At 36.2% G+C, this 19646-nt stretch overlaps 2 protein-coding genes and 1 long non-coding RNA gene across 4 annotated transcripts; 1 reads left to right on the top strand and 2 right to left on the bottom strand.

Moving 5' to 3' along the window:
- The first annotated feature begins 479 nt into the window (after nt 1–479).
- Nucleotides 480–7101, top strand: LOC110917917 (coiled-coil domain-containing protein 130). The gene is made up of 6 exons (XM_022162354.2): nt 480–642; nt 5299–5361; nt 5460–5648; nt 5733–5892; nt 5981–6144; nt 6591–7101. The coding sequence occupies exons 1-6, from the start codon at nt 640–642 to the stop codon at nt 6924–6926; spliced, it is 915 nt and encodes a 304-aa protein (XP_022018046.1). The 5' UTR covers nt 480–639; the 3' UTR covers nt 6927–7101.
- LOC110917928 lies at nt 3444–4958 on the bottom strand. The gene is made up of 2 exons (XR_002580958.2): nt 4800–4958; nt 3444–3701 (listed from the first exon to the last, which is right to left on the bottom strand). It is a non-coding gene; the product is annotated as an uncharacterized LOC110917928 (long non-coding RNA).
- A 346-nt stretch (nt 7102–7447) lies between the features above and the next one.
- LOC110917901 (leucoanthocyanidin reductase) lies at nt 7448–12195 on the bottom strand. Of its 2 annotated transcripts, XM_022162352.2 has the most exons (6): nt 11995–12195; nt 9699–9802; nt 8963–8999; nt 8287–8524; nt 7928–8131; nt 7448–7842 (listed from the first exon to the last, which is right to left on the bottom strand). In XM_022162352.2, the coding sequence occupies exons 1-6, from the start codon at nt 12184–12186 to the stop codon at nt 7643–7645; spliced, it is 975 nt and encodes a 324-aa protein (XP_022018044.1). In that variant the 5' UTR covers nt 12187–12195; the 3' UTR covers nt 7448–7642. The 2 variants fall into 2 exon arrangements, with proteins under 2 accessions (XP_022018044.1, XP_022018037.1); XM_022162345.2 differs by lacking the exons at nt 8963–8999; nt 9699–9802.
- Between the last annotated feature and the right edge of the window lie 7451 nt (nt 12196–19646).

Genomic DNA, 19646 nt, shown 5'->3' on the forward strand with positions numbered 1-19646 from the left:
TGTATATAGTCAATTTTAAACTATACATATATGTATAATACGAAAAGCTTTGAGAAAAGGTGTGGTCCAGAATACTTCTCAAGTTTCTCAATTAGCCTAATGCTTCTCACATGATCCTAACCCTATATATATATATATATATATATATATATATATATATATATATATATATATGTTTAAAAAATAAATAAGTGAAATGACAAAAAATAATCAGATAATCAACTATTTTTGGAATCCCGTTTTCCTACAGTAAGAGGTGACCTACTTTTGAATTATCACGTTTTGATCTCGACAAAACGTAAAAAATCAGTTTTTATTAATTTTTCACCAAACACTCAAAATAGTTTTTTTTTTTTTTTTTTTTTTTTTTTTACGATTTCAAAACACAATAATTAAAAAATTAGGTTGAAAATGGAATCCCAAACACAAAAAAAAAATCACAAATTTGTTACCGGTAGGTTATTCTTTAATCCCAACCGAAAACTAAAAACCAAATCCGAAATTTGGTTTTTGGTTTTTCGGGTCGGATTCATGTAGTTAAAACACTACCGCATTCAACATAAACCAGAGGCAGGGTAACCTTTTCCTCCCAATATACAAAACGATCCACCGATCGAAGATTAATAACCAGAATCGAATATGGTACGTACATGAAGATCATCTATTTTTATATACGTTTGTTCATTATTGTGTTCTAATTCATCTTCTAGATCGCGTCTTTTTAGTCAATTAGGGTTTTGCAATTAGCTTCGTATTTCTGATTTGTGAAACGAGAGCTAGGGCTTGTTAGGTTAATTAGATGATTTTGGATAGATATATGTTCTGTTTAATTTTATAAAGTGATGATAGATAACAACAATTTGGGAATTTTAGGGTAAATTGTGTGAATTTTATGGTGTTTTAGAAGCAACTGTTGGTGCTAGGTGCTACAAATTGATTGATGTGTTGTATAAATATGCAGAACAATGTTTCTTTCCTGTTTGTATAGGTTATGCTCTTTGGTTTTGTCATCTTTGGTTCGGATGTTGTGCTGTTTTCGCTTTTAATGCTGAAGAATATATATGTATATCATAGTAGGAATGATTTATACTTGTATAGAGTAATAGGATATGTGAATGTAAGTATGTAACTCACACGCTTGGTTTAAAAAATAGCGCCAGTGTGAGGCACTGGAGGTGATCAGGAAAACGCCTTACGGCCTTGCGGCAGCGCTTCATGACATCTAGGTCAAAATTGGGGTTTGTAGAAGGGTAATACATAGAAACAACCAAAGGGATAAAGAGACGATAAATGTTTTACGTGATAAAAAAGGCCTATTTGGTTGTACATAGAGCAACGCCTCATGCCTCGGCTTTTGAGGCCTAAACGACTTGGAGTGCCTCAGGCTTTTTAAAACCAAGCTCACATGGTTACACCCGTGCCGTTTGAACCGGAGATTTTTTTCTATAACATCAAGATTCAGCACTATAGAATCCAGATTTTGGATTAGTATTTTACTTAATATAGTCTACCATTTTGTTAGTGGAATCATAGTTGTTAATAGCGGCTATAGCGACCGCTATAGCGTGCTATCTAGCCATGCGACCAAGTGACGCTATATGGGCTTAGCGATCAATAGCGAACTTAGCGACAGTTAGGGTTTTTTTTTATGTTAGTATCAATTAGATATAGCAATAAAATAGTTAGATTTATAGGTTTTTGTTAAATATACATGTAAAATAGCATATATACAAGGGTATTTTGATATAATATACATATAAAAATTTTCAAAATTCTTTTTCTAGTGTAATCGCTATTTATAAAATAGCCGTCGCTATTCGCTACATAGCCTATAGGTGCCTTGTCGCTATTTGTCGCTATTCGCTATCGACAACTATGAGTGGAATTGAGAGTAACTGTATTAAATTCATGAATGTTGAATTTGGTGTAATACAAATGTGGATTTACTAAAAGTTCGTTTTTTGTACCAATATATACATAATCATCTGGAGTTTGTCTAATTGTCTCCCCAGGTTGCTACTAATAGGTATTTGGTATATGAAACCTACACATGTATCCACAGAACGATAAGAACGACTTTTTTAAACCTGTTATGCTATTTGAGACTTTGAGTTGGTTAGTTGATGTACTGGTGACTGTGATTGATTTTGATTTGCTATAGGGTCTTGCATTGTTTACTTCATGAGTCTGAATTATAAATAGCACGATTAGGACACTTTGAGGGTTGTTCATACACACACGCGCACAATCATTTCAGAACCAACCAGTAATATGTTGTGAACCGCAATGCACTTGTTGATAGTGCATTCAAAGCAATGGGTACAAGTGCAATATGCGGTTCTCGCGGTTCTCTATATGATTCTGAGATGAATACATGTTTGTATATTATTTGGTTACTGTCATGATTTTTCATAAGGTTATAGTTGCATTCTTCTGTGTGTTACATGTTTTCCCCCATTTTGGTTATAAGTTTGTTCATAAAGTTCAGTGGCGGATCCAGGAATTTTTGTCAAGGGGTTCACTTTTTTAAGTGTTCCAAAATCATATGTCCGAACATAAAAATATACCGGTCGTTTCGTCGGTTCGGGTCGGGTAAGGTTCATCACAAAATAAAAATACGATACAATAATGAAAAAACATCGTCATGATAAATTTAAAAAACACGTAACACAAATAAAATGGTCTTTACGAATTAAAAAAAAACATACCTAAAGTTGTTCCCTACTTGATGGGTTAATTAATCAATCACAACAATTATATATGGTACAACAAATTTAGTGGTTATCTAATTTGGAATATTCATTGCTTAGGGTGAAGGGAGTGGTTAAACATTTGGAATAGATAACTCTCAAATCACCCAATCACATAGCGTCATGTCAATTATTTACCTAATGCAAAAAGACATTGGCGGTGGTTTACCTAATGGGGTTTAGGTAAACTATTTAAAAAAAAAAGAAAAATGTGTGATTGGTTGAGAAGGAATGGACCCCACCACACACCCTCTCTCTCTCCCCCTTTCCCTCCCTTCACCGAGTCGGTGAACCTTCACCGATTTCGCCCCCATTTCAGTAAACCCCATGCATCCCCGATTGGTAAAATTGGTTGGCAGTGGAGGGGGGTCGGTACCGAGTGGGTTTACCGCCCCCACTCCGTTAACCCTTAATCCACAAAAATTATCACTACTACAAAACAGATCTTTAGACGGGGTGATATGGGTTTTAAGACGGTGTTTTCAACACCGTCTTAATGTACACCGGTTTAAAATCAAGTCTTATTAGACGGTGTTCAATTTTAACACCGACTTAAACTTGATGAACACCGTCTTTTAATATCAAAACATTTCAAATATTAATTAAAACAAATATTTTTTTAACACCGTCTTATAAACATTTGCTGAAAAAAAAACATTTACAATAAAAAGGTTTTCGAGAAATACATCAAGCTTACCAATGGAACATTTTCAAATCAAACCAAAACAATACACATTCAAATCGGAAATAAACCCATAGACATCCAATTCGGAAATAAACCCGTCAAATTACAAACATTTGTTGGATGCATAACAAACTACGTTAAATTGTATAAATAAACTACATAAGCTAATCTAACGAGATACTTAACTCTCTAAAAAACTTCGGCATCAACGTCATCAACAAAACATCTATTTCATTATCCGTAGCCTCTCTCGTGTCGTGCCACATCTAAAATAAAAGTAGATAGAAAGAGTTATTACAAATCACTACAAGAAAAATACCTTATAGGAACGATATTTTTTCAGCTTATAGAGAGGACATGTTGTCTCTATAGGCATTTTTCACCTACAGAAACGATATGTTGTCTCTGTTAGGTTTTGTCTCTATAGCCTCGTCCCTATAGCCCAAAGAGTCGTCCCTATAAATGTCGTTGCTATAGACAAATTTATAGAGACTACATGTCGTCTCTACAAGTTTGTACAAAAAAAAAATGAAAAATAAAACTAATATTTACCAAATAAGAAAAACTTGTATTAAAATATTTTTAAACCCAATAAGACGACATGTAGGACACAATAGAAATAAAAAGAAAGCTGGTGTAGTGGTAAATCTCCCTCTTTTCCACCAAGGTGTCATGGGTTCAATCCTTGATAAGCCCATTTTTCTTATTTTTTTTTTTAAATTCTAGTTCAAACCTCACTTTAACTAGACCCGAACGAGGACCGACCCGAAAATGACCCCATTGAAATAAAATCCTGGGTCCGCCACTGGGTACAACATATTAATTAACGTATATAAATCTACAATTGTCTTACTAGCATACTTTAGTAGAATGAAAGTATTATAAAAATTGAGACTTTCAATCATCAACAAAAACATGTAAATCAACAAACATGTAATATTGAAAATCAACTAACATGTAAAAAGAATCATCATGACAGTTCCTCAAGAGGCCTGCAGACAGAACTCGGTTCTGATTAAACCCAAACAGAAAGTAAATTGAGGCGTATCGTGTCGTTTCCCAAAGAGTGTTAGAATTTATTAGTAACATAATAATTCTATGATTAAACCCCACTTCTGTATATACAAGAATTACATACTACAAACAAATTATAATAAATAAAATGCAGTGCGATCTACCAGTTACGAAATTGAACAATCAACAGAAACAACAGTGAGGATCTACCAGTGACGAAATGAACAATCAACACACACAGCAGAAATTGAAACGATCTACCAGTGACAAAATTGAATAATCAACAGAAACAGCAGAATTTGAACAATTTAAACAAATCAAACAAACAAATTGAACAATCTATAACTGACCTTAGCGCCGGAACTGGGAGCCGGAACTAGGAGCCGGAGGTAGCTGTGGAGAACTTGATATTGGCGGCTGTGGTGAAAAGAAAAAGGCGATATGTGTAGGGCATTATTATGTGGAGTAATTTGGTAATTTAAAAAAAAACCACAAAAAATCATGGAAAAACGGGCTTAAACAAAGTCGAACTCGTGACCTCAGTGTTAACAAGAGCGCAGATTACCAGTGGACCAGCTTGCTCAGCTGTCTAAAAAGTTCCCCTACAAAATATAAAGGGGTTCCTTTAGAATTTTGTATGTGCCTTAACACTATAAATTACGAACCGAACGGGTTCCTGGGAACCCCCTAACTGAGAGTAGATCCGCCCCTGATAAAGTTGACACCGGTTGTTGTATTCTCTTTGAAAGCATAACTATTCTCAAACTTCAATCGTCACCAGACTCATCATGTGGGAGTCTGCGAGAGTTGAATAACAACTATTTTTTTTTTTTTTTTTTTTTTCTGCAGTCGTCACTTGCAGCTGCTAGGGCAGACAATTTCTACTACCCCCCAGAATGGGATCCCAAGAAGGTACGCTGTTCGACTACTTATTTACACATTCATCAAGACATACAAATATTGCTTACCGTTATGCTGTATCGGTGTATCACATCTATTTTCTTTTACAGGGTGGCCTGAACAAGTTTCACGGGCAACATGCCTTAAGGGAGCGAGCAAGAAAAATAGATCAGGGCATCTTAATCATAAGGTTCGAGATGCCGTTCAATATCTGGTGTGGCGGTTGCAATTCCATGATCGCAAAGGGTGTACGGTTTAACGCTGAGAAGAAGCAAGTCGGGAATTATTATTCTACAAAGGTAAGCTACATTTTCAAAACTAAAGAACAATCTGTTTGCCATTTTGTCGAGTTCTTCATGGTGATATTTGCTCTTCTTACTCAGATATGGAACTTCACTATGAAATCCGCATGCTGCCAGCATGAAATCGTAATTCAAACCGATCCAAAGAACACCGAGTATCTTGTCATTAGTGGAGCGCAAAAGAAGGTTGAAGAGTTTGATACCGAAGATGCAGAAACTATGGCATTACCTGTTGATGAAGGTCAGTATGATTTATAGTTGACTATTTTGTTCGAAACACTGATTCGTTTGTTAAAAGTCCAAATGTTGATGAAATGTATGTTTTGCAGAGAGAAGCAAGCTAGCAGATCCTTTCTATCGCCTTGAACACCAAGAAGAGGATTTAAAAAAGAAAAAAGAAGCAGAGCCGTTGCTGGTGCGACTTCAACGAGTATCTGACGCTAGACATTTGGATGATTACGCTATTAACAAGTCGCTGCGTGCCAAACTTAGAGTACATACTTTTTCTAATCAAACATTTTAACTTGGTTTTAAATAATTGAGTAAAGTACATGGATGGTCCATGTGGTTAACCAAAATTTTGGATTTAGTCCCTAGCTTTTTTAAAGTAGATGGGTGGTCCCTGTAGTTTGCACTTTGTAATGCATTTAGTCCCCAACTTTTGCCAAAAGTACATGGATGGTCCCTGTGGTATGCACTTTGTAACACATATAGTCACTAGACGTTGGGGACTAAATGCGTTACAAAGTGCAAATCACAGAGACCATCCGTGTACTTTTGGCAAAAGTTAGGGACTAAATACGTTACAAAATGCAAACCATAGGGACCATCTGCGTACTTTAAAAAAAACTAGGGACTAAATCCAAAATTTTGGTTAACCATACTTTAATCTAAATAATTTTTGGCGTTTTTAATAGTTTTGCTTCTTTTAAATGACAGTCTCAAAAGAAAAGAGTTGCTGAGGAAGAGGTGGCTGCAAGGAAGATGGGGCTCGGGATAAGACTACTCCCAGAGACAAAAGAAGATGTGGCGGCTGCTAAACGGGTCAAGTTCTCTTCAAACTTCAACAAAAACAGAGACGAGAAGCGTGCGTTGATCAAATCTGCATCAATCTTCTCAGACTCATCTGCTTCATCAAGTTCAAGAAGGTTGGAGCTCGAGGCAAAAAGACGAAAAATAAATGCAGCATCGGCATCTAAGTTGCTGACTGGTGGTTTTAAACCGTCATCATGGTCAAATGTTTCTGGATCTTCAGCTCGTAAGAACAGGTCTTAAGATTACCACATGATTCAAAATAGGCGCGTGTGTTTGGTTTATGTATTTCTTTTGCTTGATATAATCTAGATGCATGGTTTTTCTGCTTGTGTATATTTCATAAGATGATGTTCTTTTGTATACTTCTGAAAGTTGTTGCGTTACAAGTCATATGTAAGATTAAAAGTTGTGGCCACCGTTCGCAGAGGAGATGAATGGCGTAAAGAGGTGAACAAAAGGTTAGCAGAATAGAAAGTCCGTTTTACCCTTAATAGTGTTAAAACAATGAATTCTAGCCAAAGATTTAAATACGATCTAATGGCGATATTTCATTTTAAAAAATGGTTACAGAAGAGAGGTTCTCAGTTTTTATAGCGGCGTGATTAAGAAGTGGGTTCTGTTAGTTCAGTGTAATAGAACTGTTTTTTCAGTTAAAATTGGATTATGTTAACCGGGACATATACGTATATATTGCAAGTGTTTGTGGTGTTTACAACATGACCACTTAATCTTCATGAGTTAAAACTATGTTGTGTTCTAGATTCATAAGAATGTTTAAGGATGTTTATAAACATATGGATATATTTGTACTGATAGATGCATTACAAAGGTTTATAGTGATATTTAAAAACAGACGTGACATAAAATATAAATCCATAAACAAGCGTATAAATAAATCATTGCGGATGGTCTAACACACGAGTAATACCAAGTTAAAGTCAAGCCAAGCTGATGACTTAACTACCTTCAACTGGCTTCTCCTTCAACTTCATCAGAAACTCTTCAAAACACTCATCCATCGTTCGAAAACATTCATCGGGGTAGAGGTCGCCTATCTCTACATCTTTAGTGCCACTAACCGAGAAGAATGTTTGACAACCTCTAAAGAATATGTCATGGGTGAATGCTGCCACAATACTTTGTGGGATTATATTCTCTGTACATGTTAGAAAATATAACAACAATTAAACATAAAATCTCTTTGTTAAAATCAAACTAAATGACCACAAACATATTCTAACCTGATGCTGCTTTCAAGAGGTCACTTTCGGATACAATTCTTCTTGGGAGAGTTCTTTGAATCTTCTTCTCCCATAAGCAAGCAAGCTCGTTGATGTTAAGATGGTTTACCAGTGGTCGAAAATGTACAACCTTGTTAACAGTTCGGGTATCATTGATCGTTTTCATGGTGAACTTTCCTATATCGCTGCCTGCGACGAAATAAGCTGCCACGATATATAGGTTTAGCAACGAAATTCAATGAACCAAAATGCAATATGGGTATCCTAAGGCATAAGCGAATTAATTTAAAGGATTCTACCGGCGAAATTTCTACAGGTGCGATGCCAAAATACACATGTTTGTTTGTAGAATGATTTACCTTTAATGGAGCCATCTCCATAAATATCAAAGTGATCCAAAGGAGGAAGGGCATCCGAAGGGTGAATATTATCATGATATGGCCATGAAGCTATGGAGTTGCAACATATATAAGTGTATGGTATACCGGACTCTTCAACGAGCTGCCTCACTCTCCGCTTCTCCTTGTACATGCTCAGTCCCGGCTCCACAGGATCCGCCCTGTCGACATCATGACCAAATTCCGATGGCAAAAACCTCTGTCGAACCAAGTCATATAGATATGAATCGGGCATCACGTTATATATATGCATGTGTTTATTTATGTGTATTCATCGTGTGCGTTTTTCATTTTAGTATTATGTCAAACGTTACAACTTGATAAGGAGCTAATCCAAGAGTTAGCTGACTTCTATTTATACCAGCTAGACAGAAGAAAACATGGCAGAAAATGCCTAACATAAAACGAGAATAACTTGGGCTATTGATAGAGTTACAGAGCCCATAAGCAGTGATGAAAAGGTGTCGACAAACCGGATCACGTGACAAACACCATAGCCGGTTTGGCCTAGCCGTCGAACCCGAGTTCCATCAAATAGGCTTCACTTTCATCATTCAATACTTTCCCTAAATTTTATCTATTTTCATTTATTTCTTTTTTAGTCTAAATTATTCATTTATTTATATCATTAATTTACCTTAATGGTTCCAACGGATTTAATAGCATGGACAAGGCTTAATTGGTAGGGATGGCAAAAATACCTGAGCCCGACGGGTATACCCGAAACCCGACACAAATGGGACGGGTATACCCGATACCCGATGGGTATTGGGCCGGGTATGGGATTAGTTTTAAAAATTTTCGTGGGTATGGGTCGGGTATGGGATTAGGTGATACCCGACCCGATTACCCGAAACCACATACCCGTTTACCCGAACTCTATACCCGATCATATACCCAAAAGTTTTAATTTATATTTTTATTTTCCGTTAACCCTTATCTATTAGTGATTTATTTTAGCATGTTCATAATGTGAAAAATAAATTATCTTTTAGCATATGTATTTGATGATAGTATTTATATTTTGTATGTTGTGAAGTATATACATATAATTGTATAAATATTGTAAAGTTATTATTAATTTATTTTAAAACTTATATGCATGTAATGTATATTTTAATTTATAATAGTTGTTGCATAAATTAAATTATATAATAAATAAAATAGTAAAAAATGTATTTGGAAATCCCAATGTATATCTTTTAACAAACTAATGGGTATACCCGATACCCTCGGGTATACCCGGTACCCGACGGGTATTTACCCGACATATACCCGACGGGTATTGGGTCGGGTATGGGACACGATTTTACAACCGGGTATGGGTATGGGATTACCAATACCCGACCCGAACCCGACCCATTGCCATCCCTATTAATTGGTGCAATATGGCTTCACCACCAACAATTGATATAACAATATCTATTTCATGCTCCTTCATGATCTTCACCATCACTTCATGCTTTTCAATGTCACCCTGTAAATTTTTATCAAAAGGTGAAGATAACGAGTCACTGAAAATTGTGTATGAATGTATTGTGATTTGATACGCGCCTTAGACGGTGTTCAGGGTGTGCGACAGCACAGGGCCCATGTTCTAAAGGAGGCCCATAGTTATTTTTATTTAGGTACTTAAAATTAATTAACATATATAAAAAATATATAAAATAGTAGTAACTAGTTTTAAGCTCTCCGCGTTGCGGTGAGAGGACGTACGACCGTGCTACCAGCGTTGCGAGTAGGGATGGGGCGTAAAACTATGCTTAGTAAAGTAGCAACCAAACAACGACCAAATTCGGGAAAAAAACTTAAAATAAAAACACGTATTTCTAACACCATGCGACTCACATGACGTAAAACGTAGAAGGAGTCGAATTTATACCGACACTTGTTAGAAAGTCGAGGGGTTAGAAAAACCTGGGGGACCAAATGTGACCACCAAACACCATGCTAAGTAGTAACCGAACGACGACCTAATCCGTGAAAAAGCATAAAACAAAAACTAATAAAAAAAGTAAACTTATTTACTTTAGTGGCAAAGTTATAAAAAAACAAAGTTTTATTACAAAAATGAAAAACCTAAAAGTTTACATTGCGAAAAAAAAAACATTCGAGACAAAATGTCATTACTCCCCGGGGTTGGCTAAATGCACCCCCTTTTTTACTAGTCATACATCCTTTCTAAAAATATAGTTTAAAAGTTGTCAAATTTCACCTCTCTATACAATTCAAATATTGTTTTTGAAAACACTTTTCTCTAACTAGTATTTTGTTATGTTTCTATAAAACGTCACTATAAATTAATAAAAAAAGATATTTTTTAAACAATAAAAAAGTTTTAGAACTTTTTTTTTGAAAAAAAACAGTTGATTTTATATTTTTTTTATTTATTTCATCTTTTAGTTCTTTCATCTTTCTATTTATATTAGTATCATTATTATATAAAAAACGTATTATAATATAATTAACAACTTTTATTTAAGAAAAGTAATAAAATGCAAAAAGAAAATAAAACGTTAACTAACACATTAGGTAGTAAAATGCTTTGATCAAAACATGTAAATATCAACCAATAATCAATAATCGACATAAGTTGAAATTTAATTATTGTGAGGGTATGTTATTGACTAATCAAAATCATTATCTACAAATTAAAGTGGTGATTCTCAAATATATTTATCTTCTTTTAACTCGAAAACTGTATTAAGTTGGTTGACTTCAAACCTTCATTTAAATTTTTATGTATTATTGTTTGTACAAACTAAATTCGAACTCCCACTTCAAGCCGCCGTTATGAACGAAAAAAAATAAAAATGACTCGCCTCAGTTTAAAACATATGAAAACGATTTTTTTTTTCAAATAACAAAAAAAATCTTTTTAAATAAAATAATGTTTTAAAAGCAAATGCTAGTAATAATAATAATTAAAGATAACAAAATGAAGAAAAAAAAAACAAAACAAAACAAAAGGGTTTGAATTGTATTAATGTGAAAGTTAAAGGAAGGGGTACGTTTAGTAGAAATGGGGGTACATTTAGCAATACCCTTAGAATAGATCGTATAACCCATTTAGTGTGTTGATGGAACATGATAGAACATTCATATTGACCTCGGACAAAAATAGAACTTTAAACAAAATTATTTTGATTCAACCATCTCTTTCTCGATTTGACTACTTGAATCGTATATTTTGAATACCAACTAATCAAATTCTATTCCTTGTTATTTTTCTCTCTTTTTTGAGATTCAGAAATAGTAACTGACTCGATAAATTTATCAACGTTCTGAAATGAAATAAGTTATTTATCTTATTATTAATCACGGATTTCTTATATAGCCAGAACGGCCCTCACAAATTGCAAATACTAATTTGTTAAGAATTAATCGGATTAACCAACTCCAATTCTTTTACCTATTAACATCTTAGAAGATTTCACAAAGCCCCTATCACTTAGTTTTCGACTTTTCGGAAATATATTGGCCGATGAATTAGTAGTTGTTGTTCTTGTTTCTTTAGTACCTTCAGTGGTTCCTATCCCCGTCATGTTCCTTGGATTATTTACAAGTGGTATTCAAGCTCTTATTTTTGCAACTTTAGCCGCATGTTATGAATTAGTATATATAGATAATTTCATGTTCTAGATTTAGAAAGATACGAATAATACGTACATGTAGGATGATGGCACCATTATCGTGGAGAGCTTTAATCTTAGAAGACGAAAGTGCTGATGATGATCTGGTTAGAACATAAGTGGTTTGACCTGAATCTAGGCTGGCTTGAGCAATGAAATGTCCCATGAACCCACTTGCACCTATTATGAGAACATGGCTAGTCCTTTCTGTAGAAGGAGTGGCAACCATTGTTAAAAACTGAAGCTGGCTAGCTAACGATGTGGGTCGGGTTGATGGCAGGATGAACTCATTTATATTTCCAAATTTCAACTAACCTTCAACAAGTTGATGTTTACTAAAATTATCATTACCAAAAAAAGAGAGATAAATTTGACTTTTTTTAGTAATGATATTCATATGGGAAATTTACGAAAATGTCATTTGATCAATGTTCTTTACGAAAATGTCATGTTCACGTGTCCATGGACGGACTCCTCCACATGGGATGCATCCGGATGCAAGGGATGCATCGGGGAGGCATGGGATGCGTCGGGGAGGGCATGGGATGCGTCAGGGAGGGCATGGGATGCGTCGGGGAGGGCATGGGATGCGTTGCGTTGCGTTGCGTTGCGTTGCGTTGGGGATAGACTCTTCAACATTTGAAAGGACATGTGTCAGCTCCTTGTTAATGGACTCTTCAAGGTGACGACGCACAGACTCCTCCCATGTGGAGAAGTCCGTCCACGGACACATGAACGTGACATTTTCATAAAGAACATTGGTCAAATGACATTTTCGTAAATTTCCCTACTCATATCTTTTAAATGAATTATAAGAAAACTTAAGAAAAAACATGAAAAATACGATTTGATTATTTTATTTGGAATGATTCATATTTTTTTGGAAAAACAAATTGTTTATTTTATTTTGTGTGTTCTAGTAATAACTGTTGTTTTGTATTCATGCCATCATATATACATGTATAAACAAAACAAAGGGTTGTTATCTTGAGAACGCTAAATATTGTGAGAACGAATGAAAAATCCAATCAAAATCGTTTTTTAATACAAACTTCATTATAGTTAAAATACAACATTAAAAAAAGAATTTACGCTTTAAATAATTCATATTTCCTCTCAAAATCACTCTTAATAAATTTTTACACATGTGTAGATACAACAAATTTACACATGTGTAAATGGTAAACTTGCACATATATAAATTTTCTTTATTTCCGAATACATGTACATTTAAATGTATAAATTTAATTTCTAGTATTGTATTCGAATAACGAAAAGAAATTTTGAATTTGAAATGTTTTTGACCAAGTTTTTGCGGTTTTTCCATTGTTCTCACGGTCCTCGCGATATATACATGTATAATTACACGCACATGTATATACCACAAACATAAATATGCACACATAGATATATACCGGCCTCTTATATTGTCCTTACAACTGATGACCCTTTTCTATAGGGTTATTGGATTTTATCACCCCCAATTATTGGCTATTGGCCGCTACCACCCCCAACTATCACTTTGACGTCCGTCACCCCTAATTTAACACTTAGTGTGTTATGTCACCATGTCGTTAACTGATCACTAACTTTTGATTATGTTACTATACTTTTGGGGGTGTCATAGAGATCTTAGTAAGATTTTAGGGATCTTAGGACACCCCAAAAGTATAGTAACAAGATCAAAAGTTAGTAATCAGTTAACGACGTCGTGACAGAACACACTAAGTGTTAAGTTGAGTGTGACGGACGTCAAAATGATAATTGGGGGTGACAACGACCAATATCCAATACTTAGGGATGATTAAATCCAATAACCTTTTCTATATGCATGTCACCAAGTTATCAAACTTTTATAGTGAATTATATAATTTATAAGCTTAGAAAACAACAGGATAAACATATGCAACAATTATGAGTGCATGAGAAATGAGAATATGTATAATGTATTCTAGCTAGTATTTGACATGTTAAAATCACGATATATTCATAAGAGCTACTTGATTATTGTATGATTGTATCTATTGACCTTTGAACGTCTGGTGTTGGACTTTGAAGGATAGATAAAAAGTTTTTGGTTCAACGTGAATACAATTAGATTTTATAATTATAGATGCACACTTCACACCTAACACGAATACTTAAGTTAATTTGAAGGATAAATAAAGAGCTTTGCTTGCCGTATCATCTTTTATGATTATGATTAGATTATTAATTCGATGATTATATATGCACACCTAACATAACTATACAACTTTGAACGTTAGATAAAAGGCTTTGTTTCGGATTATGAATTCATTATCTACATCTCTTGGAACAAAGTATATTGTGAGGAATTTTGCGGTTAACTTGACACTCTGATATTAACTTGACATCTTTAATTGTTCTTCCTCAATCCACGTACATTGCCTTCATTTCGTACATAGCCGCCAAAAGGCAGCTGCCTACTCCGTGCGACCCAATTATGCGAACTTGCGAACTCTAATTCCCTTGAGTAAATTACTTTTTGAGTCTCTGTGTTTTAACGGTTTTAACCACTTGAATCTAAAATAAAAAAGTTTAACGCCCTGAGTCCCTAACTCCTCATTTTATAACGTTTTGAGTCCAAATTTTAACACTTGTACTTTTGATTTTGGACTCAAGTGGTTAAAATGAGCGGTTAAGAACTTAGGACGTTAAACTTTTTGATTTTAAACTCAAATGATTAAAAGCACTAAAACACAGGGACTTAAAAGTAATTTACTCTTCTCTTTTTCACCTCGACGTAGCGGTGTTCATCGAATCGAAAATTGAATTATTCGAATAATTTTATTTTCTCTTGAATTCATATTCGATTCGAATTTGATTAAAACTTACCGAATTCGATTCGAATAAAAAACCCAATTCGTATTCGATAATTTGAATTCGAATTAATTCGATTTGATTCAGATTCTTTAAAAGCACGTAAATAACTATCAAAATGAAACATAACTTTCAAAGCAGCCATAAAACACGATATCACATTAAAAAGTTCCAAATAAAGTACTATAGGTCTAAAATTCAAAACGAGAAGTCGGGAATAACCACTTCACATCACAAGTTAATATTTTTATGGTTAGAAATCTATTGATAGATTTGTTACTTAGGTTTTAGTTATGTGCCATGTAGTGGGTTTGGTAATGGGTAATTTTAATACTTGAAATAAATTCTGAAAATAATTTATAGTATAGCCTAATAAAAGTTATATATGTATTATATATAAAAATAATAAATAAAAATGTGTAATTTTTATTCGAATTTCGAATAGAATCGAATTTGAAATTATAAATTCGTATTCGATTTACTTGACACGAATTGAATTGAATTCGAATTCTTATAATCGAAACGAATTTTAAAATTTTCAAATTCGAAACGAATTTCAAAATTTTCAAATTCGAAACGAACTCTTAACACCTGTACCTCCACGTGACTTCTGGCCTTTTGCTTCTAATTTCAGTAGAACAACCCAATTAGTCTTTTTATTCCATTAACTATGATGACTCAGGTGCATAAATACTCCTTTTTGACTTTGTCGTTTCCTACCTTTTATTGAAAAAAGAACTTCATTAGAACAACCAAATCCGAAAACTGAGCCGGAAAAACACACACAACGAAACCACTACATAATTACAAATTTACATCAATCACTCCAAAGAATGGACTGAAAAGACGATCTATGTTTGAACCAAAAATACCCCACTGATCTAATTTCGCTCAAAAGGTCTTCCACTTTGACCCAGTTACCCGAGAACACCGCCTTATTCCTGGCCTTCCAGATACACCAACACGAGATGATAATAATACCTTGCACCACCTTCTTTTCCGCCGTCTCCAATCTTCCAAAGTTGTATACTTCCAACAGGTCCTTGAACGAGAACGCGAAGATGTTCGGAATACGATACCACCTACTAACCTTTTGCCATAAAACAGAGGCCATCTGACACGAAAGAAAGAGGTGCTCCGCTGTTTCGTCTTCGTAGCCGCATAAAGAACACACCCCTGCACCAACCGATATACCCATTTTTGTGAGCGCATCAGCTCTAGGAATTCGGTTCATCTCCTTCCTCCAAACGAAAATGTTGCACTTCAAAGGAACCCACTTACACCAGTCGAGCACAAACCGATTATTATCAATACTACTTCTATTCAGCAGATTTTTTACCGCCTTCACAGAGAACGACCCCAAAGAATCTCCAACCATCTCCATTTATCCCTGCCGTTATTGAGAGACACCGAGTCCAACTTATCCGAAAGCCCAGCCAATTCCTCTTTTTCCTCTTCCGACTCGGGATCGTGTCTCCACAGCCAAAAGCCACCACCTTCTAGCCGATCCCTAACAGAGCAATTCTTGACGTTCTCCAACCGGAACAACTCAGGGTAGACCCCTTTTAGAGGTAACTCCTCTAACCAAGGATCGAACCAGAATAAAATGTTGCTTCCCAAACCAACTACAACTTTGAAAAAACTCCAAAGAGGCTTATTTTCGACAACTGGTTTATTAAAATTGTTGCAAATATTTAGCCAACCGCTTTATTACCTGGTAAAAACGACCACCCGGAACCGCTCGAATGGATCGCCTCGACAACTTTGAGCCACAAGTTATCATTCTCACACTTGAACCTCCACCCCCATTTACTTAATAAAGCCAAATTGGCACCCCTTAGCTTACACAGGCCCAAACCCCCAGCTTTCTTAGATAAGGTCACCCTATCCCACGCCACCCAGTGAGGTTTTTTTACTTCACTCGATCCACCCCACATAAATTTTTTTATAATACTTTCAAGATCTTTGATTACCTTAACAGGCGCTTTATAAAACTACATATAGTGGGTAGGCAAACTCTCAAGAACAGAATGAATTAAAGTCACCCTCCCGCTTATAGACATGACCCAAGCTTTCCATAGAGATAGCCGTCTTTCGAAAACTTCATAAACCGGTCTCCATTGTTAATGCGATTCATATTTGCTCCAACCAAAAGGGACTGAATCAGCCTTGTAGCCTATCCAATCCGCCATATCCTCCACTTCCAAGCTATTAACCCCAAAACCGAAAATGCTGGATTTACCAAGGTTAATCTTCAAATTGGAACAAGCATGGAATCACCTCAGAATTCTAATCACATTGCAGACATTCTCTTTATTCCACTCCCCCATAATAATGGCATCGTCGGCGTAGGATAAATGTGAAACACGGGGACCAGCCTCGGGGAGCCGGATGCCTTTAAACACGTTAATCTCACAAGCCTTGTTGAACATGCACGAAAGAGCCTCCATAACTACAACAAAAAGGAACAACGACAGAGGATCCCCTTGCCTCATACCTTTACTGCAACCGAATTCGAAGGTAGGAGATCCGTTCACCAGAACGGACGCCCTGGCGCAACACAGAATACCCGAGATCCAGCCGCGCCATTTAGACCGGAATCCCATCTGCCGGAGCACATCTGTAACAAAACCCCAATTAACGTTGTCATATGCTTTCTCAAAGTCAATTTTGAGAAAGAAAACATGTTTCTTGTTTTTTCTTATCCATGAGAACATCTCATTAATGATTAAAGGACCGTCTAAAATATACCTCCCGCTTAGGAAAGCTGACTGAGAATCGGAAATCACTGCACTGAGGATCTTTTCAGCCTGTTAGCAAGAATTTTTGACACAACTTTGTTAATAACACCTACCAAGCTGATAGGACGGTAATCATTTAAACCCATCGGATCTCTAGACTCCAGAATAAGAGTAATGAAAGCCGACCCGCATCCCAAACTCAACTTTCTAGTAGCAAAAAAGGATGCCAAAATTCTACCGAAGTCATCCTCGAAGAGATTCCAGAAGTGTTTGATGAATCTGAAATTAAAACCATCTGGCCCAGGGGCCCGGTCGTCGCCATAGTCGAACACCGCTGCCTTAATCTCCCCCTTAGAAAACTGCTCCTCCAGACTAGCAGCCTTAGCTGACGAGATTTGTCTTAAATTAGAACATTCCAGACAAGGACGATCAGTACAATCTTCCACAAACTTATCCCTAAAAAATCTGAACACCTTTCTCTTAACCAAAGTCGGCTTTGAAATCCAATCTCCATTAATTTCCAGCCCATGGATAGTGTTGCTAGCCTTCCTACCATTTATCATTGAATGATAGAATTTCGAGTTTTCGTCTCCATCCTTCGCCCATCTGATATGGTATCTTTGTATTAGATCCTTAACTTTTGCTTCTTCCGCCTCACAAATAATTTTCTTGTTTTCCGAATAAACCCACTCCTCCTCCTCGGATAACTCCCTTGACTCGAGGATAGATTCTATATCCTCTAATTCTTCTCTCACGGCAGCCACCTCATCCCCCTCCTTCTTAACCATCTCATCCCTCCACCCTCTCAAGTGATCTTGAATATGCCCCAATTTTCTATTTAGAACCACGACTGAGGGGCCACCAGGATCACTGAACTCATTTACTGCCTCTGTCACTACTTCGTCGAAACCCTGTTTCCCAAACCATGAGGTAAACACACGAAACGGACGAGCCCCAAAATTCTTCGACTTGCAACCAAGATAATAGGGCTGTGATCAAACCAAAGCCTAGGCAGAGCCTGACAGCACACTACCGGCCATGCATTGAAAAAAAATCCGAATTCACTAAAAATATGTCAAGCTTGCTCAATTTTTTTCCGTTATCCGAGCAACAGGTAAACAACCTACCTTTCATGCTGTACTCAATAAGCCTAGAATCGAAGATGAAAGAATTGAAATTGTTAGCATAAGCTTGCTTAAACGCATAATTCCTCCTCTCCTCTCCGAACCGGACCACATTAAAATCACCGACGATAACCCAGTAACCATCGTTGGCTTCGATAACAGATTTCAAGGCGTCCCATAAATCCTTCTTCCCTGACACCCCTTGAGGAGCGTACACATTGAGGATATTCACAGCCGAATCACAGCCATTGATACGTAAAGACAAGATGGATTTCCTGATGAGCTCAGAATGACCAGCAAGATCTGCACCGAGTTTAGATCCGATATCGACAGTCTCACCGACTTCCTTCTCTAGGTTCTTACATATGCCGCCGCCACTGTCCTCCTCCATCCCTTCACCTAAGACCTCCCTTATAGGAGTTTCCTCAATTCTGATTGCGTCTGATGGCTCAGGAGAAGCCCTATTGTCATTTCCTACCCGCATCTCAATTCACGAGCCACTTGACTTTTTCGTTTCCTACATGCATCTCAATTCACGAGCCACTTAGTTTTCAAAACCAATTTAATTTCATTAGTTTTCAAAACCAATTTAATTTCATTTATGTTTTTTTTCTTTTTTTTAACTGTGAGAATCTTTCATAGTTGAGAGAGAGATCTCATACCCTCCTAAACAGAGGGCCCTAACCTCACTCTGGCCGGACTATGTTGTCTTAACCGGGCCCATGCTGACGTCAGAGTTTGCTAACGGCGTTCCTCGGGAAACCATTTATGATTTTTTCTAATATTACCTATGACACTTTCTTTTTATTCTTTCAACACACATTAGCATGGCGTATTCATCCTGTTCGAACCGGGGTTTGAAACCAAACTTCTCCTCAGGAGGATAGATGAGGCGATTTAGGTAACATCCAATGTAGATCCAACTTTCGATTCACCCGTGGGATCCGGGCGGTCCGGGGGGGGGGGACCACTATGGCTCCTCT

Source organism: Helianthus annuus, chromosome 15, assembly GCF_002127325.2.
Source record: "Helianthus annuus cultivar XRQ/B chromosome 15, HanXRQr2.0-SUNRISE, whole genome shotgun sequence".
Taxonomy (NCBI): domain Eukaryota; kingdom Viridiplantae; phylum Streptophyta; class Magnoliopsida; order Asterales; family Asteraceae; genus Helianthus; species Helianthus annuus.

Coding starts and splice junctions, on each gene's coding strand:
- LOC110917901 (XM_022162352.2), bottom strand. CDS start 12,186: ATGGTTGCCACTCCTTCTACAGAAAGGACTAGCCATGTTCTCATAATA. Junction 9,803..11,994: donor ATGGTGCCATCATCCTACAT/GTACGTATTATT, acceptor AAAAATTTACAG/GGTGACATTGAAAAGCATGA. Junction 8,132..8,286: donor TGGAGATGGCTCCATTAAAG/GTAAATCATTCT, acceptor ATATCGTGGCAG/CTTATTTCGTCGCAGGCAGC.
- LOC110917917 (XM_022162354.2), top strand. Junction 5,362..5,459: donor CAGAATGGGATCCCAAGAAG/GTACGCTGTTCG, acceptor TTTCTTTTACAG/GGTGGCCTGAACAAGTTTCA. Junction 5,893..5,980: donor GGCATTACCTGTTGATGAAG/GTCAGTATGATT, acceptor TATGTTTTGCAG/AGAGAAGCAAGCTAGCAGAT.